Below are 22887 nucleotides of genomic sequence, written 5' to 3'. Positions count from 1 at the left end.
GCGACTTCGTTTCGGGCTCGGAGTCTCCCTTTGCCCCTATTTGGATTTCTCTCCCAGGGTTCCCCATCAATTTCTACCAACGCAACTTTCTGATTTCAATAACGGGAATTATTGGGAGGATCCTCAAGGTTGATAGTGGAACTTCTAATTGCACACGAGCTGTGCATATTTGTGTTGAAGGCGATTTGCGAGCTTCCTTCTAAAATCTGGATAGGATGTGGATCGGATGGGTTCAAGATTGTGTTTGAAAACTTGCCATTGTACTGTGAGAATTGCTTAAAGCTTGGTGACATTAGTGACGGCTGTAGGAAATTAGTCAATAATAAGTTGGTGAAGGAAGTGCCTTCTGGTCCAAAGGGGAAATCTGTTGTTCAATTTTTAGTGTGGGAGGTGAACGACATAGTGGGAGAGGGGACAAATATTCAAACCGTATTTGATGTAATCTCTCATGGAGTCATGGGTCCCTCTCAAAGTGTTGTTGGATCTCTAGGAATTAACGGCACCCTAAAGCACCTTTGGTTTCTCAAAAAGATTTCTAAGGAAGGCATCGAAGGACGAGATGGGAAGAAGGAAATTCTTTATAGGCTTGATCTCTTCAGGCTTTATCTTGAGCTTCCTTGTGAGTTAAGCCCCGACTTGTTCTTCTTTATCATTACATTAAACCTGTTGACATAATAGAACACAGTGGCTTGTGCCAACTCGTTTGTTATCATCAAAACATTTATAGAGGGAGGAAAGACTTTTCCCAACACGCAAGATAGCACCACAATGGATGCCGTCCTACCATGCAGCCCTACAGACAAGGTGCAGCCCCGTCAGCAGCACCGTAGTCTGCACGGCCCTATAAGGCAGCCCCACAAGGTAGTGTCATGCACTGTGCAGCCCTACAAGGCAGCGCCACACATGCCATGCAGTCCCGCTAGCCAGCCCCACCCTGCGTCGTCGAAGCCTGCAAGGCCCCTACCGTACAGCACCACACACCCTGTGTGGTCCTATCATGCAGCAGCACATGCACTATGCGATCGTGCTATGCAGCACCACGTACACTGTGTGGCCCTGCCGTGTGGCGCTACACACACTGGGCGGCCTTACCGTGCGGCACTGCACACGCTATGTGGCCCTGCTATGTGGCACCACATGTGCTATGCAGCCCCGTGAGCACCCAACCTTTTTTTTCCATCTTTCGCAACCCCGTAATGCGGCCCCGCATACTTCACTGCGGCGCCATCGAACCCAACTTCTATCTATAAATAGCCACTTCCCCTCCTCATTCACACATTCCAAATTTTTGGGAGAGGGGGCACCCTAGAGCTCCAATTTTTTTATTTTTCCTAGTTTCCTTGTTCCAGGCCCCTTCCCCAATTTGATTTTGAGCCTTCGAGCCTTGTCCCCTTGTCAGAAGTCTGGGTTATCTGAACCCGACTTCTTCGACGCTTTTTTGCCCATGTCCTAGAAATCTTTCATGGCATAGCCACTCTGCCTGAGAATCGAGTGTTTCGCTCCCTAAACCTTGCAATACTATTACTCTATCCAAAACCCAAAGATTACTCGTAAGCTGATACTCTGTCCAACAAAGGATAAAGTCATCCATTTGTCTCCACCTAAGCCGGGGGACGCCTTTCGCATTGCATTTTCCATAATCGCATTGGTTTAGTGTACAGTTATACATTCCTATCATTAACCTTTAATTTTGGCATATTGTAGTCTTTCAAGGATTCTTGTGTAACGTACATAGTTATTAATGTAACATAGTTTAATTTATTTTTAAGTAGTTTGTGCATGATTGTTTAGCCAAAAATGTGGGTATAAGACATTCATATAGGGAGAATATTAAAAAACAAGCATCTAGTAGAAAGAGCGATTTACCTGGGCAAGGTGGATCCTAACACCTTCCTACTTACCCTGAATCTCTAACCAGACCAAACGAAGTCATGTAGGCCTTCACAGTGCTACTCCAATGGGTCTAGCCCTAATCATAGGTGGCAACTCCATTTTACATGATTACATGACCCCCATCCTCCTGATAATCATAACCTTGAGAAGATGTATTCCTTCTCCCTCCAACCGAGGAGCAACAAACCTAACCCCTCCACGTGCATTGTGCGTGTGCCACAGAAACGGATCCTCACACTAGATGGCAACTCCAGATGGCTAATTGCCTGATCTGCCGCCCCCAAGTGGCATATACAGCAATAGCTGCCAAGGCATGGGGTGGCAATTCAGGCAACAGTTGGCTTGAGGCGGCAGATGTAGTAGCACACACCCAGGTGAGGCAGCATGGGGCACCTGCTCACCTGTGCAGGGTGGTTGATCGCCCCTTTGCGAGAAAGAGCTTAAAAGTGCCTCTAGGGCTCTTTTTGGGCAATCCAAATTGATTTTTGAGTGGATTATACTTTTCAATTTTTGGTGAGAGGCACTAAGTTAGGTGTCAACCTCCTATTTGTTGGAGACTAAGAGAATATTTTCTCTAAGGAGAGAGAAAGAGAGATTATCTTCATGGAATAAAATCCCAGCAAAGGAAGGAATTTATGTAAGATTAAAATTCCAAGTCTGAGGTTTAATTTAAAAACTTAGAAACAAAGATTCCTTTTGAAATATTTTGATTGGGGGAGTGAAAATCAGATTTAGACTAGGATTTTTAGAAAGGAATCATAGGGGATTTGAATGACTCCTAAAAGGAGTTTAAATCTGGAAAAGGGGCAGAAGCTCCCATGTTTCTAGAAATTTCAAATTTCAGTCATATTGTGGGGGCTGGAAGTTCAATTGACCTCAGGATTGTGACTTCAAGGTTTTTCATTATGAGGGTGGAGTTTGGTCGGGGATAGTGGTGGAACTGTACCTTAGGCTAGAGTATGAGTCTCTAATCTAAGAGATCTAAGTTTTGATTCTTTGAAGTAATGGAACATTATTATGAAGTGTAGGTGTTTTCTTTGTGGAAGAGCCAAACATACAGGAGAAGTACACGTTGATTGATTCGGACGATGAGTGGAATTACACAAGTTATATATTTATTTACTTATCAAAAAAAAAGAAACTTATATATTTATTTTCATTATAAAAACTCTCCTTCTGATCTTCTACAATTTATCTTTGCACTTCATGTTTTTAAATGTGTGTGTGTAAATTATAAAACTAAGCATGTAATTGCATTTAAAATCTGGAAAATTGCTTTCTTCAACCGTGTGGACGTTAGGACTGGTCGATCTATTGTTGACTGCTCAAGCTTGAAAGCTTGTTTTGCGGTTATTTTTTAGTGTGGTTTTGCCCAAAGCTCCAATTTATGTTATCTCTGAGAATTGTACATGTGCATCCATATTTTTCTTTACGACCTGTATAATGGTGCAAACGTACTTAATTTCATGACCTGTATAACGGTGCAGGCATTTTCTTTTGTGACATGTATAACAGTGCAGGCATATTTAATTTCACGACCTGTATAACGGAGCGGCCATATTTTTGGTGATCTGTATAACGGTGTAGGCAAGTTCATTTTGTGACCCATATAACAGTGCGGGCATACCTTCCTTTAGTATGCATGATGTTTATGTTTATTTCCATTATTGATGTAATTGGACAAAATTATTCTCTCTTTTGTTTCATAAAACTTGAGTGGACTTCTGAAACCGAAACTGATCTAACATTGAAATTGCACCTGAAGCCAAAAGCAAGAAATCGACATCTAAATAGACATCTATGGAATCTGACCCGACACCTAGAGAGCGGCCAAAGCCAATAAGTCGAGCTAACTGTTGGAAAAATAAAGTTTTTTAAGTCTGCTTCAAAGCTCAACTTTCAATCTTCAAAGTTTGATTTTTAGTCAAAAAAGTCCTGGCATAGCCTTAAAGTTAACAGCGAGGTTCAAACGAGGAAAGGCTTACGGTGGATACCTAGGCACCCAGAGACAAGGAAGGGCGTAGTAAACGACGAAATGCTTTGGGGAGTGGAAAATAAGCATAAATCCAAAGATTCCTGAATAGGTCAACCTTTCAAACTGTTGCTGAATCCATGGGCAGGCAAGAATCAAGAAGACTAACTAGCGCATTCAAGAATTGCTTATATATGGAATAAGAGTAAGTAAGGTAAGCTAATCTTCACGTTCGAAAAGCTACTGCTTCAGCTTCACCTCTTCTTTCATATCTGAAGGAAGTGCCAAGTGCCAACTAGCTACTAGCAACTAAAATGACTGCTTGCTAACTTCCATGACGGTAGATCAAAGACTGGTGGCTATGATCTTAACTGAACACCAACCCAATCTCGATGAACAAAAGCAAGAATCGGGGCCCATGGAGCAGTAAGGAAAGTAGGAAGGCGCCAAGATAAAGAGACAAGTCCAGCTGCATAGTCAGCACCTAGGGAAAGACAAGGCGAGCACCGGGGGCTTCTGGGTTAAGAATGAAGGGTGACGTTGATCATCGATCATGTCATTATCCGTATGGTACCGTGGTCAACAAGCACTATGGTTTTGCTCATTAATATTTAGTTGTATGATATCTTATATTTAAAAAATGAGATGAATGAAACTCGAAAAAGACACCATTATTGCTAGCAAATATTTTCAAATAAAGTAAAGACAAAGGAGGGAACATGGAGAACAATAGATAAATGGAAAGAGGTAGAAGAGGAGGAGGAGAATAGAGAAGTAGAAACAATTTGAGTGATAGGGCGACCTTTACCATTGCCAATGTGAACTTGATATGGACCGGTGCAATTGTCAACAGAGGAGAGGGAATGAAGAGTTGGGGTAATTTAATGTGTAACACCTGTATTTGGGTACTAGGTCAGGGTAGAGGAGAGGGTAGTGTGGAGTTTTTAAGAGAGGGGGTTGGCATAGTGACTGGATGGTGGAGGAGGGGTAGCTAAGATGGGTAGTTGCAGGTAAGGCTTGATGATGAATGGGTTGGCATTAATAGTAGGTGTAGGTAGTGTGGTTTGTACAATTATAGATGGAACACCATAATCGACCACCCTAGTTGGGGAAGCGACCCCCATGACCATGCGCCCCACGGCCTTTGCCCATCCTACTACCAGATAGGGAAGACTAGGAGTCATGGGAATTGGAGAGAGAGTCACTATGGGTAGTATTAGCAGTGGGAGTACCCGTTGGGGCAGGCGTCTCAGGTAATGTCAGCTTACTGAAGAAGGAAGAGCATAGTAACTCATGACACAAAAATAGTCAATGAAATTTAGAATAAAGGATAGCTTTTAGGCAAGTAAGGAGAGTAGGCACAATATCCTTGAAGTTAGTCCAAAGAGCAGAAAAGATGTGAAGGTTGAATCCTCAGGTTGCAATGGTTTCCCAGGGGCTGCCAATTTGTCAACGATAGATTTGGCATACTACAAGAACTGAGAAACTAGTTCGTCCAGATTGTGAACCAGATCTTGAAGGCCAAGATACAGAGATCAAATTATGATAGTAGAGACACAGCCAAATGTTGTTATTAAGGCATCTCGGATTTCATGACTGGTAGTTTTTCCAATAATAAGAGGAAAAACCTCTTAATATAGAGAACAATAAGGAGACTCATGAGAGTTGCATCTTGTTCTTCCAATAGGGTAGCGATAGAGGTTTTAGATGGGTATGGCAGAGATCCATAATTAAAGCCGAAGAATTGTTAGACCTTGAGAAAGAGAACATGTTAGTTCTTCTAGAAGAGAAAATTCTTGGGAGCCAATTGAGAGAGAGAAAGTGGTGAACAGAGTTGAGAGAGGGGGAAAGAAAAGTGGTGATGGGGGAGATGGTAGTGGGTGATGATGTAACGGGGGGAATTTGGTAGACTTGGAGGTGGGGAAGAAATGTGATTGACTAGAGAAAGAGGGGTGGAAGATGGCTCACTAGAGTTGAGCGGTTTGAGCCTTTGATGGCTCTGATACCAAGTTAGAGCTTAATATTCTAATCTATATTTCACTCACTTCACAATAGTTATATATACAAGGAGAGCCCTAGTTGAAATTGTCCAGGAAATAAGATTTACAAGATGAGTTTGCGCAATATTCTAATCTGTATTTCACTCGCTTCACAATAGTTATAAGTACAAGGAGAGCCCTAGTTGAAATTATCAAGGAAATAAGGTTTAAAAGGTGAGAGCCCTAGTTGAACTCAATGTTTGGTCATGACAATTCAATATTTGATCAATACCTTGAAAATGGTTCCCAAAGGACCAACTATTGTTTTAAAATGAAAAGAAGTAATGCTGCTTAAAATTTGCTAATTTCATCTTTGATTATTAAATTTTTAGCTAGAGAAATTGGGTATGAGACTAAAGGGTCATTTAATGAAATTATTTATTTTGATCATTGAGTACAAACTATTTCAGAGAAGACATAAATATTTCATTCTGTAGCTCCTTATCTTCAAGATGAAGAGGCATCCACCCTGCTCCCAATATCAACTGCAAAAGTCTTAATCAGGGGATCCACAATCCTGAGGAACAAAGCGAAGAGCACCAATTTCTCCTTGTCTTCTATCTCCCAACTCAAAATCATAGGAGAACTTGTATTGTGTTTGCTGAAAAGCTCCAATCAGTGTAACAGGGCCTGATTTAAGTAGAACACAAAAATAATTTCTCACTAACGCAAATATACCATCGGGGTGCACAACGAGGTCAGCTCCTCTGAAATGGAATGTCATAGTTGGAAACCTATCAAAACCAGACGGATTAGGGAAACAGAGATCTAACATTGGCAAATCTCTTGGTCTACTTCCACTATCGTATGGTTGAATATGAAACTGTTCGAAGTATTGAACAAAGCCAATTCTCACATGAGCATAAACATTAGGAAGAAGTACAGTTACCGGACTTCCTGAATCTATGACAGAACCCCCAGAAAATGATCCCTGTAGTCTAAGACGAATATTTTGGATACTAATATCCTGTAAGTCCAAATAGTATAGTGCTTCATTTGATCCTTTCAGCAATGGTGTTGATAGCACTTGTGGTCCTTCCATTATTGCACCTCCAATATATAACTGAGAATTGGTGTTTTCAGAGTTTAATAGGCAATAAGAAAAGCGTTTTTTGCCTACTTGGTTCTGGAAGGGAAGAGTTCTAGTGCCTTCAAACCCTAAGCCCAAAATCCCACCAATTTTATTCGGTTGTGGAAATTCATAGTGGTAGCTCTGAAAGCCACAACCCAAGAATAAATTATGGTAAGATTCCGTACCTCCAAAATCAGAAGGGAAGGTTAAGGTCTCTCTTATAATGGCTCCTGCTGTTGAGGCTGGAGGATCCTCCCCAGACCGTATCATGAATCCACAAAATGATTGAAAGCAATTCTGGTTTGGAGTTGGACAGGTTGGGTCACCACAAGGAATAGATTTGTAACTCTGAGATCTATTGTATGGGAAATTGGGTTGTTGTAGGGGAAAACAAGGATTGCAACCTTCACATTGAACCCATGTTAATTGACTTCCAGTGTCAATCGCCAACAAATAAGGTAACCCCTTTCCGCTAGGAAAAGGTGAAAATGAACCTATACCCACCTGGGTTACAAAGTATAAACCAGTGTATTGCACTGTTGCTGCTATGTCTTCAACCTCACTGCTACCATTCCAATTTCGTTCTCTCATCGTCGAGAATAGATGATGAATACGAATGTTTGTGCCCTGAATAAGTATATCAATCTTCTCTATGTCTGTTATGTTCCCTGGATAGAAAGGTGAGTGGGGCGAGAATGGGTGAATAAGACTTAGAGTGATGGGCTTGGGACCTTCAATAGCTGCATGCAGTAGTAAAGCACTTGAGAGTAGAGAAATTAGAGATAACAAAGTCTCCATGAAAGCCATTGAAGCTATTCGATGATAATGAATGGAATGTCACCACAATGGCTGAGGACATGAGATTTATAATTGAGAACTGCTACTAAAGCTGAGGTTAAAGGGGTACCCACATATCCTAAATTAAATGGGAAACTAGGAAAGTAAATGTATTCTTACCAAAAAAGGGCAAGTGAATGTATAACTGAAGAATGTGACAGGAAACGTCTTAAGTTGACGCGAAAAAAATGGAAAGTCTTTAATGTGAAAAATAAACCCAGTCAATCCATGGAATGCTTTTATAATTTGGAGGCAAGTGCCAGAATATGTATCAGAGAAAAAGTGAGAAAATTTATTATGGACAGAAGTCTCTATAGAGGAGTGTAGCACCTATGCCCAGACACTTAAGGGGAAAAATGACCACCCCACCCTTATGAAAGGCAAAAAGCCCACCCCCATGATACTAACATGTACTCATTGGCTCACGCTTGCATTAGGGCCACGTTTCCCCGCAGAAAACTTTGATCCATTTATTATAAATTAAGAAAATAGAGTTGAATCTAAATATGTTAGGTTCCCAATGGGACTCGATCTATTATATGGGTGATAGATTGGGCCAACCTAGTATGGGAGGTTAAAGGTTTCAATTTAACGTATTTCATCAGCTCTGGAGCTTTTGGAATATCGATCATTTACTTAACATTTGGTATCAAAGTGGGGCACCAGGTCACGAGTTAGAGTTGCAAAAAGGATTACCTATGAGAGGGTCAAGTATTCAACACATCAGTTCATAGATATTTAGTCTATACAATTAATGATTGAAGATTTCATTTTTGTTATGTAGGAAAAAGGGAGATTTCATTAGTAAGAGGTCACACCCATTTGTGTAATTCCAATTTTCAATCTTAGATACATAGAATTTATACCATTAATGATTTTTTTTTGGTAAGATATCATTAATGATTGACGGTTTCATTAATGTTCTTTAGGTAAAAGGAGAATGTCATTACTATTAAGATGTCAGACCAGTCTAATTAATTCCAATTTCCAATCAATGGGTCAACATGTTGACCTCATTGGGGGAACTATATATCATTTGTTTCTTCTTTTTTTCGTCTATATATTTAGGTTACCCCATGGGATTTTGACTACAAATACTAAAGAGTGACCATAAGAAAATGGGCAGAGAAGTGGGGAAGAGGGAAGGGGTTTTCTTAAGGCACATGGTGAAGACATGATTGTCGAACCAGTGACCTCTTAGGAGAGTACACTATTGGCAAGGCACCGATCAACTACTTTAGCAGTTGCCTTTTACTATATAGTCCAACAGCAAAACTACATATTTTGACGAAACTCAATTTTTAAGATAAGAAAATTATGTCTTTTTTTTTTTTGCTAAAAGTTCATTTGTATTAAAAAAAGAAAAAAGAGTGAACAAAAATAACTGGCAAAACACCAAACACCCCATTCCCTAACACCGAGTAGTGTGACTAGGATACCCCATATCTCCTACCAACACTAGGATCTATCCTTGCAATACCAAGTTCATCAACCCAGTAATGTGATCATAATCAGAGTAGAAGTGGAAGTAATATAACATAAGCATAATATCAGAGTGCGGAAGCTAGACGAATGATATCATATAAGTAAGTTGCATCTTATTCCAACATCACAAGTTTATCAAAATCATACTAAATATATACACCAATATATCGTAATCAAAGAACACTATTGTATTTAATTAAAGCCTAACTATTAAAATAAAGTTTAATGTTAAAATGGGCCTCAAGCCCCCAACACTAATGTGCCCCATAGGCATAAGCCTCACAAGTGTAGTCGGGTCCGTACTCCAACTTGCTGGGAGCACCCCAAACATCAAATCCGTTACCGTACTGATACGTTGGGTCAGCCTCAACTGGGTCCACCAGACCTGCATCCATATCTCAAAAGAGAGGATCCTCGAGGGATGAGCTTCACCAAGCCCAGTGAGCAATTAGATCAAACAAGCAAGCACAAGTATGTATACATGATGCTCAGTACATATGATGCATGAATTCCTTTGTTGATTTTCCACCTAACATCGCAACTAAGTCTAGTTCTAGTACTGCTATAACCCATAGGTAGCATCTCGGGCCCCAGTGCCATAAAATGGATGAGAGTTTGACGATGACAAACTCAAGTTACTATGGAAGCCTACGGTACTAGATTCCTTCGTAAGATTATCCGTAAACCCCCTATACAAACCATGTCTTAGTGTTCAATCTAAAATACGGTTAGCACCTAAACTTTTTAGCAGGCCGCGCCTATGGGCTTGCCGACACCTAAACCCTATCGATAAGGGTCGTAGTACTAGGTACATCACATCCTAACCAGCATACAACTATTGCATGAGAGGGTTATGCGTATGTGTAGTCTAGAGGTTGAATCCATAGTGCCGAAATAACGGTTGGCCTGGTTATCCTCTCACCTCCTCTAGCTTACTCATACACATACAAGAGTACGATGACTATGATACCAAAATAATGGCTGGCCAGTCATAGACCCATTTCCATCCTAATGCAGCAGTTATCTCTAATGCAAGTTACTTCTACATGAGCAACAAGTAAATACCACAAGCCCACTGACGGCATTTGGACCCCATCATTCTCATTCACCTCACAACCATCATACACATTCTCATCTCATCACATAACCAATATATAACTACACTCACATTCATGTCTTAACATATAACCCTTATCCATAATGATTATTGTAGGAATAGTCATGGGATCATCTTTGGTTTATAAGTATTAGAAAATCTGGGTCACCCCATGGTTGCCCATGGTACCCTAAGGGTAATCCCATGGCTGCCCATAGGAATCCTATTGTAACCCTATTAGCGTTTGGTATAAATTTTTTTACCAAGCCCTCTTTTTTTTGTCGCATAAACATTAGGGGATCCACGAGAATTGAGAAAGTCATCTCTTTTCCATCCCATGGGAAAAGGGATCCATCTCATACCCGAATGTGCAACGAAAAATAGATCGATTCGAGTTTCTTTCACATCTCACGATTATCAAATAATTAAAAAACTCTTAATGCATAAAACAAACATCAAGATATGCTAACCTATAGAGCCTCAAGTGTTGCTCCTCCTCCAGATAATGGTTCTTCCCCTAACGAGCCCTTCAAGAATGCCCCAACTTGAATCTGCTTGATGCAGTAGAAGATCCTCAAGCCAAACCATAATTTAATCTCCAAACATTGGACCCAATCTAAAACCTAGGGTTTCCAAAATCCTAATTGATCTCACAACTCAAGAGAGCAAGAGAGTAAGGGGAGAAGAGAGAGAGAGAGGGAGACGATCACCAGAAGGGGAGAATTGCCCAAGCATGGCTGGTCGTCCTCTTGGTGTGTTTAAATAGGTGAGGCTCTAATGAGCCTCCTGATTACCAGTGAGAGTCTGACACTCTCTCCTATTTGACTTACAACCTTGATGGGCTTCTAATTAGTGAAGAAGCAGAATCTAAAAAAGAAAAATAAAATAATTAAAATTTTAATCTATAATGGGCCTATAATTAAATATTATATCAATTCCATTTAAAATTATACAAAGTAATTATTAATTTGAAAATCCCAAAAATACCCCTACATAACGACTATGTATTAACCCTCCACTAAACAACATCATCATGGATTCTAGGGCATGCACAGTAGTACTGCCAAACTCCATTCCATGGTACATGTTCGTATCAGAGCATCTGTGTAAATGATCGGAATCCACAAAACACGATTAAATAATGCAAAATATAATTTTAATTTATCATTTTATGTGAAAATATGTTTTGCGAAACCATCTAACAAAAATGTTACAGGATCCTAATTCTTATCCGACCATCCACATACTAACTCCTATTAATGTTCCTCAATCAAGCAGTGGAGACCATGTTGAGTGACTCTTTCACTCACATAATATTTACGCATTCCCAGAACACCAACCTTAGTTCTTTTGAACCTCAGGAATTGGTTTTCTCCAAAAAAATAACCTCAGTACTAGGTGAACCAAAGAATATGTTCACATCATGCAGTGACAAGACCCTCTCAGGCACTGGTTCTCGGTGACACATGTCTATCCCAAACCTACACCTGGCAGTTATACATGAGGGAATCGATAAAAAAAATATTTTTTGCCAATACACATCCATGTGAGTACTTGCATTCGTACCCTGACATCAATACATCTAGGCATACCCAATACAACGACCATATGATAAGTTGAACTTATGGACATGCATTGCTCAAAAAGTTCATATCGCATGTGATCATATTAAAGAAAAATGTATGAAATGTTAAAAGCACAATAAACAGGTCGAACTAGACTGAACCGCATTTGATTGATACATACATCCAACAATCCCCCATATGTACATTAAAAGCCAACTCCCCATACATTTTAAACCCATGCCCTCCATGTGTTTTTCAAACACTCTAGGAAACAAACTGTCACACCCCGCTCCCTACCCCTAGGGTCATGTGACTGGAATACTCCTTGTATTTCACACCAACACAAGTATCTACACTTTATAGTACCAGGGTCATCGACTCCATATAACAAATCAAATTAGAATGTGTGTGTGGATGCTATATAACATTTATGGATTATTAGAGTGTGGAAGCTACATAGGTGATATCATATAGTAAGTGGCATCTTATTCCAACATTTTGAGGTTTGTCAACATTAACTAGTAATATGTATAAATACAAGTAATTAAAATTCCAAAAATTAAATTATATTTAATTATATCAACCTTCAATAAACATCCCAAAACTCATATGGGCCTCAAGCCCGCACTAAGCTACTCCGCCAAGTACCTTTGCCATCAGAGGACTAATACGTCGAATCACCATTGGCCAGTTCCTCTAATCCATATCTAAAAAAAAAGATTCCTGAGGGATGAGCTTCCACAAGCCCAATGAGTGATTAATCCATGCACAATTATACAATAATATATACAACAATAATGCATGCTAATGTATGCTCATCACATATGATACATAAATGCATTTGTTGATTTTCCCCCTAACAGCAAAATTCTAAGTCAGGTACAGTACTACTATAACACAGGTAGCATCATCGACAAACAGTGCCATATACTGGATGACATTCCAACAATGTTAAACCCATGCTACAATGAAAGCCTGCGAGATCAGAATCCCTCACCAGTTTGTCTATAAACCTTCGATACAAACCCCGTCCTAGTGTCCAGCTCGATCTACAGTCGGTGCCTGAACTTCGCAGTGAGGTACCCCAAAAACATGGTAGGGACCCATGGGCTTGCCCGACACCTAAACCCTTGTCGATAAGGGTCATAATACTGGGTAAATCATAACCTAGCCAGCAAACAACTACTGCAATGCAAGGGTACACACATGTGTAGCCTAGAGGTTGAGTCTATAGTGTCAAACATGGTGGCCCGGCTATCCTCTCGCCCCCTCTAGCTTACACACACACAAAATAATAATACGACGGGTGTGATACTGATATACCATTCGACCGGTCACAACCCTAATCCAATCCATCATATACACATCATAATCATTCATTATTCATATCACTCTCCTCACAACACAGTCATAGCAATCAGAATTCCAGTACCCACTCACGGTACTTGGATTCCATTACTCATTCTTATCACATATTCACATTTCATTCATAACAACATTCGCATAAATACTAAAATAGAAATTCAGTCCTAGAATCATCTAGAATTCAACATGATTATATCTTATCATCTTCGCATTACTTCACAATAATAAGAAACGGGGAATGACACAGCTTGCATAATAATCACACCATATCATCATGCATAACCTAGTCACATGCTTCATGAGAAACATTCAATAAAATATTTCAAATGTTCAATCCACCCACAATCATCAAAGTGTATGCAATCATGGATTCCATGTAGTATACACCCTCTACTGTAGGTGTACGTTACCCTAACATATTAATACACAAGCATACAATAGGTACGAGGTGGTCTAGGTACCAAGTCCAGAGTTAAAACTCCAAATCAGCATCAAAATAGCCTGAGCGAATGATGCATAGTGTAGATCGTGTGCATCATCCACTGACCAATGGACTGTACAGGTAGTAAGTCCATTTGGATTACAACGGACGATGCTCTGGGTCTGAGCGGATGATGCATCGTCTGCTCAGGCCAAAATTGTTGTATTTTGGCTTGAGCTCGAATCCATCTATGGCCAAAGGCCATAGGGCTGATAGGAATCAATATGGGAGTGTTTTTAGCCTCCAAAGAAGCTGCTAACCATGGGGTTGAATCCATATAGGATCACCAATGAGGGATTTGGTTTCTAACATCAAGAATCCCCAAAATGGAGGTTCTACAATGGGGTTTCATGATAGTTTGGCCATGGGGTTGGTAACCAATAGATTGGGGTCACAAATTAACATTAATAACACCTAATAAAAGGTCTAACTATAGTAGATCAAGAAGCCCTATGATTTGGCTAAAGATTGGATAGGTTCCATCATCAAGAATCCTCAAATTGGAGCCTTGTTGCTCATGGCTATGTGGCACAGAAAGTCGATGGGTGATTCCAAGTTTTGAAAAGTAGGCAGGAAGAGACCTAAATTGGCTACCCCAGTCAGTTTGCAAGGCTTTGATTTTTCTACCAAATAATCTTTCTACTAGAGCTTGAAATTGTGAAAAAATGACAAACACTTCAGATTTGCGGATTAACGGATAAAACCATATGAATTTCGTATTGTCATCCTCAAATATCACATAATAACGATGATTAGAAATAGAGAGAGTGGGCAAAGGCCCCCAAACTTCAATAAAAATTAAGTCCAAAGGGAACATGCTTGTACTACTTGAAGCAGAAAGAGAAAGGCGACTGGCTTTGCCAAGTTGACAAGCCTTACACAAGGAATGTAAACGATTACTAGTAAATGGTAAATCATTAATACGAAGCAAATATTTAAGAAGATGTTCATTTGGATGCCCAAGACGATGATGCCAGAGATCAAGTGAACTATGAACAACAGTATGAGCAGATGAGGAAGGAGAGGAATGGAGCTCATATAGGCCATCCTTACTCGGTCCGGAAAGCAGTGTTGCCTTGGTTACCTGATCCTTCACAAGAAAATGGGAAGGGTGAAACTCAAAGAAAACATTATTGTCTTTAGAAAATTTTTGCACAGATAAAGGAGACTTTGAGAGGGAGGGAACATGTAGAATATTATGTAAGTAAAAAGACGAGAAGACAAGGAAGGAATGGAAGAAGAACCAATGTGAGAGATCCTTAAACCCTTACCATTACCCACGTGCAATTGATCCATACCAGTGTACTCGTCGTACTGAGAGAGATCCTGAAGATCTGGAGTTACATGGTAAGAGGCACTAGTGTTAGGGTACTAGGGTAAGGCCATAGATGCGTGAGGTGTGGGTAAAAATGGAGGGTTAGATTGAGGGTAAGAGGGGAAGTGGGGTTTGGGTATGTGTGGTAAGCTGATGGGGTAGCTATGGTGGGAAAAGGGTAGGGAGAAGTGTTAGGGAAGCTAGGCTATGGTTGATAGAAGCACCTATCTGTGGAGTGATTGGTGCACCTGCAGATGGAGCACCAAAACTGGCTATATCTTGTAGGGGGTCCACGACCACGACCAGCACCATGGCCTCCATGGCCCCACCTGCCTCCACGGTCACCACGGTTTGTTGGAGAGAAGCCGGAGGGACTGGAGGAAGAGGAGCGTTGAACATTATTCACAGTTATCTAAGTAGTAGGGGTGGCAGCATCTGTGATTGCAAGCTTCTTAAGAGAGGATCCATGAAGGAATTCGTGGCTCAATAGCATGGCATGCAGGCCATCATAACCAACCAGATCAGTACATGTGAGAAGAGAAGACACCATGGATTTAAACTCGGCCTTCAGTCCACAATAGATATGAAGGTTGAAAGCTCCAGGACAAAGAGGGTGACCCGCAGCAGATAGTTCGTCTACAATAGATTTGGCACGCTGCAAGAAGAGGGACACAGATTCATCAGAGTTCTTTCAAGATCAGTCAAAGCCATATTTAAGGACATCAAATGTCTCTCAGAGGGAGAGGAGAAAGTAGTCGTTAAAGTGGTCCAGATTTCACGGCTGGTTCATTTGCCAACAACCAACGAAAAGACTTTCTCGGACAGAGAAGAGACAAGCATACTGCGGATAAGCGAGTCTTCACGTCGCCAAACTGCAGCCTCAGTAGGATCGATACGACATGAAGTGGATCCATCGATGTGGCCAAATAAATTCTGCCCGTCTAGAAACTGTTCTTCTTGTGTTTGCCAAAAAATAAAATTTTTGGATGTGAGTTTTAAAGAGATATAATGGTGAGCATGATTTAAAGAAGGAGGGGAGATGGATGGAGAATGAGGGAGAGGGGCAGGTGATTCATGTGTAGCATCAAAGGAGCTGCCATCGGCTGCAGTACTATGTCCATCAAGCATGGCAAGAGTGAAGAAAACAAAATTGAAGATTGATTCAAGGCTTGCTCGATGGAGTTTGTGTGGCTCTGGATACCATATTGGAGTGAATATTGTTCCTCAATTCATTGATAGTCCCAAAAGGGATATAATACATGGCATACAATCATGTTTAAACAAGGTAACCCAATATTGGGTGATGCAGAGAATATACAAGAATAGGTAACCCAATATTGGGTGACGTAGAGAATATACAAGAATATTGAATGACTGAAATAGAATATGTGTAATCCATATGTGGTGCCCAACCGATTGTGTTACCATAGGTGACTTGATCCATATCACATGTGATAATAATCTAAGAAAGGTAGGTGTATTGGCTCTAGTGATCTTTCTCTCAATATATGCTAAGGTCCGTTACTGTCTCTCTCTTACATTCACCAATTGTTTCTTTATTTGCAACTGGTTAGTACCAGGTTTGTGCTAGTTTTATAGGCATGTTGTTTCCTCATGAGGTCTTCAAATACCGCAAAACATAGATGCGTTCAGTACCATTGAGATATACGAAGAGGAAAGGATCCATCTGAGAAGGCTTAAAACCATATTGAATGAGATGCCATGCCAAAAATGATGGAACCATGCCCAAGGTGCTTGTTTCAGACCATATAAAAACTACAGCTTGCAAACATGAGATGGTTTAGAGGGATCCATAAAGCCTTGTGGTTAAACCATGTATACATTTTTATTCAAAACGCCGTGAAAAAAAAGAGTTATGTACATCTAACTAACGAACCAGCCATCCATTGCTAAGTGTTAGGCCGAGGGAAAGAATTGTGAGAATGGTGGTAGGCTTGACAACGAGACTGAATATATCTGTATAATCAAGACCTTGTTGTTGGTGGAATCCATTAGCAATGAGACAGGCTTTGTATTGCTCAAGATACCCATCGCATTCCTTTTGATCCTATAAATCCACTTACAACCAATCAAATTCATGTTAGGATAGAGGGGATAAGAGACCAAACCCCATTACGCACCCAAGCATTAAATTCTTCAGTCATAGTAATCCGCCACTCAGGTAATTTAGTGGCTTGGGTATACCAAGTTAGTTCAATGGAGTTAACAAGGGAGGTGGTGGTTGATGGGAGGCAAGTGGAGAGAGTTTGATGAGGCCAAGTCATGTGGCGTAGGATCATCGGATGAGTTTGGGTGCGAGCTGGTAACACCAAGGTGGACGGAGCAACCAAGGAAGGTGGGGGACATGGTTCAGCCAGGGGTGGAGGAGAGGGAGAAGGTTCAGCCAAGGAATGTGGGGAGGGGTTGGCATACAAGTCCTCTAGCGAGCAAAAATGAGGAGGGGGGAGGGGGAGGGTGACGGTTTAAGGGTGGCGGCAAGAGTTGGAGTAGTAGGGGAATGGAGCCTAAGGGAAGGGGAGATGTATACTAGGTTAGGGCTACAGGGGTTGTGAAGTAAGGGTTCCCTAAAGGGAAGTGATGGTAAAGTGGCTAGGGAGATGTGTGCAGGAGCCCACGACGGGGAAGGAGATGATGAGACATGGGCAAAACCAAGGATGGATGGAGTGGAAACAAGGAATATAGACTCATGGAAATGCACATGACGGACGATGTAGGTACGATTTGTTTTTAAGTCTAGGAAGCAATAGCCTGTATGAGAGGGACTATAGCCTAGAATGACACAAGGTGTGGAGTGAAAATTCATCTTATGGTGGTTGAAAGGAAGGAGAAACGAAAAATATAAATAGCCAAAAGCACACTACAAGGTGAGAGGGAAAACAAGGTTTGCTATAAACAAGTTCAAGGGAAACACCGTGACTTGACATGGGAGGGGAGTCTATTGATAAGAAAGACAACAGTCTCAAAGGCATAATGCCATTATTGTTAAGGTACGAACCATGCGCTAAGAGGAAAAAGGTTGGTCTCAGATATGTGGTGTAACACCTTTTATAGAACCTAATTATTCATGGGTGTGAGATGTTACACCAATACCCAAAACCATCCTAATTTATACTTAATGCGTAAGTAATACACTAGCAACTGTCAGTGTGGTTAGTTTGTGGGATGTGAATCTCGAGTATCCATATAGATTCATCATCGAGGTACTGGGAAGGTTTGCATCATGGTAGATGGGTGGACTATCCTCCATGTTTGTGAGAATGGCTATCTGAATCCACTACTGGATGTCTGGACATAGGTAATCATCCTTACCAATTATATCTTTGAGGGCATGGTAGTACACTAACACTATATTGTGGACAAACCCCCCCTAAGTACCCTTAAGAGTGGGTGAAAGCATTGTTGAAATCTCAGCATGAACAGGGCTGGAATTGACCAACCGGCCAATCACAAAAGGGTGAACTTGATTAGCCGGTCACTTCAGTCGGTGGGTCTTACTGTCCACAAATTGGACTATTTCCTGTGCGACCCTAGTGTTCCATATTAAACTCTCTCCCGTGCATCCCAACTCAATGTGAGACTCACCTTTACCTTCATACCCCGATATAAAGCCAAGGTGGCAGGTCCATGAGATTCAAATGGGAATTAATTAGTTCTTCACCTCCTCCTCTCTATTTCTTGTTGAATCTAAGCCGAGGTTTAGGATTTTTCACTAGGTTTCAATTGAAACCTAATGTTGTGCATTGAGGTCAGCTGGAGTGTGGTTGTGTAAGGGCATTTTACCCTCATGCACACTCCCAATCCCGTTCTACATCTATTTCTGTGAGTTTGGGTGAAAATAGCCCAAAGCCTAACTTTAGGGTTTCAATCAGAGATTTGATTGTATCTCCAATTTCTATTGGTGAAAACTGATGTTGTTAGGCTTAAAGTGTAGGTGGAGTGATCCGCTACAATCTCTATGGAACAAAAATGGCCCCGACACAATGTCGGGTGAGACCTAAACTGAAGTTCAGCTCTCAAACTGACCACCGGTCGACAACTACCGGTAAAAGTCTAGTTTTTCTAGTAGGTTTCTGTCGGTTGGTAAAATTATTATTTGAAGCTCATACTTCAGGTACTGGCTAATCAATAATGATCAATCGGCAATCAATAGATCAATCAGTTACTTCTACCAGTGGGTTCCTAGAGTTGATTTTGGCTCTACCCTTCTGGGAATTCTTCAGGAATTCCTCCAACACTAAGTCTAGTATGTTTTACACCAAATTAGGCCAAAGCCAAGTGTAATGGTGAAGCATAACGGGGATTGATCAGCTTTGATTTTGGGATTGACTCACCTAATCAATTGATAAGGTGAGTGGGTATAGTTTGACTTATTTTGGGAGTGTTTTACATTCTAATTGTTGTATGATACACACATGGCATATGTCATTTAATTATAACCTTAACTATGCTTGCTTTCATTTCATAACTCCATTATGTATGCTTTAACTGTTTTGAATCTTAATTGTGAATCTTAATTGTGAACTGTGAATGGGACATGGGATCTGGTGTGGCCAAAGTGGATTCAGATACCGTGATCTCCATACTAATAATATGGTCATGTGTATTATGTGCATTAGATATAGGCTTAGAAATGGGCTGCGGTGTGGTCAATGCATGATTTCGATACCGTATTCGCCATACTAACTGTATTTACAATTATACTTGTCGTATTAGAAACTTGTGGTGCATTAGGCTTGGAAATGGGTTGCGGTGTGGCCGAGACATGGTTCTGGTATTGTATTTGCCATACTTGTTGTATGTGTATGTCTATGCTTGAGGAAATGGGAGGATAGTGTGGCCGAGGTATTATTCTGGTACTGTGATAGCCAGGTTCAAGCATACACGTATATATGCGACGCATACTATACCTATAGATTAAATGGTTGTTAGGATAACCCACCCAGCTCCTACAACCCCTAACCCACATGGGGTTATGTATTGGATGGCCTTTCGTGGTATGTTTGATGATGATTTTCCTGAATGCCACTTACGCGGTACGATGTGATTATTACCAGAGGCAGACCGAGCCTGGTGAGCTATGGTAATTCCAGGACCGGTGGGGTCTAATCGGGGTTTGCTGGGAGACCCAAGGCACATTCAGGGACTAGGGATACATCCTAACGTGTTGTAGTAGCACCATGCCTGAGACTTAGCTTGGATGTTAGGTTATAAATATAAAATGATGAACTCAAGCACCGCATCATTACTGCTTGTGTATGCTTGCATCCCCTCAACCCTCATTGAGCTTAGTGAAACTCACACCACGTGCGTGTTCCTTTTTGGCTGTTGATGTAGGTGATGTTGTAATAGCTAGTACGGATGCCTCATCTTATGGCGATAAAGGTGAGATGGACTGGTGGAACCCTGATGCTATGGAGCATGATTCGAGTTACGCCTGCAATGACTGCACTTACAGTGTGCAGTGATTGAGGACATGGTGTCCCAATTCTCTTTTTATTTATTTTTTGTATTATTAGGAATTATATAAATGATATATTATACTAGTCTTGGTATTAAATGAAGAACAAGAATAATACACTGTTATGTAATAATTTAATCACTTAGTCTTCCAATTACAAGAATTCTTTATTTTATATTTTGTTGCTCTGATTTGTACAGTTGAGTATGAATTATGATGTTAAGATACTGCAATAGAGATCCTGGCAGGCTGAGTAGGATGATGGTAAGCATCCTAGTCATATCTCCTAGGTTATAAAGTGCGGGGCGTGACATGAGGACACCCCAAATTTCTAACTAAAAAAAAGGAGGACACTCCAAAAGACGAAGAATACTAGTATCGGTAAAAAATTTAGGGAGAGTACAATACTACCCCCAATCAGTTGGATGGTCTAAATTTTCCTAGAGAATTGTCATTCAACAAGAAGTCAAAATTGAAAAAAAAAAAAAAACAAATATTAAAAACATCATAATGATGAAATAGAAGGTAAATTTAAATGTACTTAGTGTGACAATCAAAAATCACAAAGTAATGAAATCCATTAATTGAAGGGGTACGGGATGGTCCCCATACATCACTGAAAATCAAATCCAAAGGAGAAAATGATAAGATGATGACACTTTTAAAGACAAATGATACGATTTCCCTAATTGGCAAGCAGTATAAAGAATACTCACCCTTGAGCACGAACATGTAATGGAGGGTACACTCATGAGGGTTGCCAAGGCGACTATGCCAACCATTAGTAGAGGTCCTTTCAGCAACACTAGCAATGAGAAGAGATGGTGAAGAGGCTGAGAGGCGATAGAGTCCGCCATTACTCGAGCCAGAAAGAAGAGTATGCTTGGTTACCTGATCTTTCATAGAGAAATAAGATGGGTGAAATTCAAAGAACATGTTGTTATTACGAGTAAATTGTTGAACAGAGAATCGATTTGTGATCTAAGGAACATATAAAACATTAGACAGATGTACAGACCGTGAAGAAGAAGGGATAGAAGCAGTCAGTACTAATATGGGAAATCAGGAGACCCTTACTGTTGCCCACATGTAGTTGATCCGTACCAGAGTAACCATCATACAAAAAGAGGGATTTGAGCTCGACCATTACATGGTGAGTGGCTCCCGTATCGGGAAACCAGGTGTGAGGGGAGATTCAGGAGCAGAAAGAGCATCATTGGGGTTAGATGATTCATAAGACACCATTAGAGAGAGAACTTGCATGAGCCGTCCAAACGAGGAAGGAGAAGCTCGGTGGAGCAAAGAAGGCTCTAATACCATACAGATTCAAAGAACGTTTTTTTATTATTGTTGCCCTACAATTGTAAATTCATGGAGATAGAGTTGTATAAGGAAACCACACACACAAGAGATTGAGATAAGAATGGAAACGTATATTGAGTTCCCATGCATAGAGAGAAATTCATATACGTCAATAAGGCTTATTTAGTATCCTGTCTCCCTTGTTGTTTTTAAGTTCCCCTTGGCTTTTTTCTTGCCCCTTCGAGTGATGCAATTCTTTCTTTCTTTTGATAAAATCTATTCACCCAAAAACAAAAAGCTAAGGGAAAATATCATCCCCCTCCCCTCTAAGTTTGCCTAGTATCAATCCAGTACCCAAGTTTTGAAAAATATCTACCCCTCCCCTACTTTATAAAGATTACATCAACCGTACCCTAAGTATGTAACGGTGTTAAAAAAAACCTGTGTAAAGACAAAATTACCCTTTTTAATATCTATTGAAAGCATGTCTTTCTCCCTTGCTTATGAAAAGACTATATTGCCCTTTTGCTCTCTCTCTCTCTCGCTCGCTCTCAACCTTGTGTGTGGTTTGACACTATTCAGTTGGGTTTTAAAACCCCAAAGCTGCAAAGCAGAAAGCAAGAAAATAGAGCTTTCGTTCTCCTTTCCATTGCTTCTTCCTTTTTCACCCGCACTAGATCCGTCAAGAAGCTCTGTAGCTCCTTTGAAGCCACCAAATTAGATAATTCAGAATCGAATTCGATGGACGAAGGGAAGGTGAAGAAATTGTGCAATTCGTTTGAATCGTCGGCAGATCCCAGGGAGTAATAATTCATCAATGAAGCCCCTCTGGAAACACATGTCAGAAGAATTGCTTTTAGCTGATATGGATCCCAACGTGGTTTCTAGTTTCAGATGGGCTATGTCGTCTAGGCAATTGGGCATGAATCAATCAAAGATATTGAGGCTGCCTATGGGTTGAGCTCTAGGGTTTCACCTTTATCCGA

At 40.7% G+C, this 22887-nt stretch overlaps 1 protein-coding gene across 1 annotated transcript; it reads right to left on the bottom strand.

Annotated features, from left to right (window-relative positions):
- Nucleotides 1–6400: 6400 nt before the first annotated feature.
- Nucleotides 6401–7783, bottom strand: LOC122665635 (aspartic proteinase CDR1-like). Its single transcript, XM_043861786.1, has one exon. It carries the CDS (start codon nucleotides 7781–7783, stop codon nucleotides 6401–6403), a length of 1383 nt encoding a protein of 460 aa, XP_043717721.1.
- Between the last annotated feature and the right edge of the window lie 15104 nt (nucleotides 7784–22887).

Source organism: Telopea speciosissima, chromosome 6 (genome assembly GCF_018873765.1).
Source record: "Telopea speciosissima isolate NSW1024214 ecotype Mountain lineage chromosome 6, Tspe_v1, whole genome shotgun sequence".
Lineage (NCBI taxonomy): Eukaryota > Viridiplantae > Streptophyta > Magnoliopsida > Proteales > Proteaceae > Telopea > Telopea speciosissima.
Note: the sequence above shows the minus strand (reverse complement) of the source record. Positions and strands in the feature narration are given on the sequence as shown.

Bases quoted from the DNA above. Each gene is read 5' to 3' on its own strand.
- LOC122665635 (XM_043861786.1), bottom strand. From the start codon at position 7,783: ATGGCTTTCATGGAGACTTTGTTATCTCTAATTTCTCTACTCTCAAGT.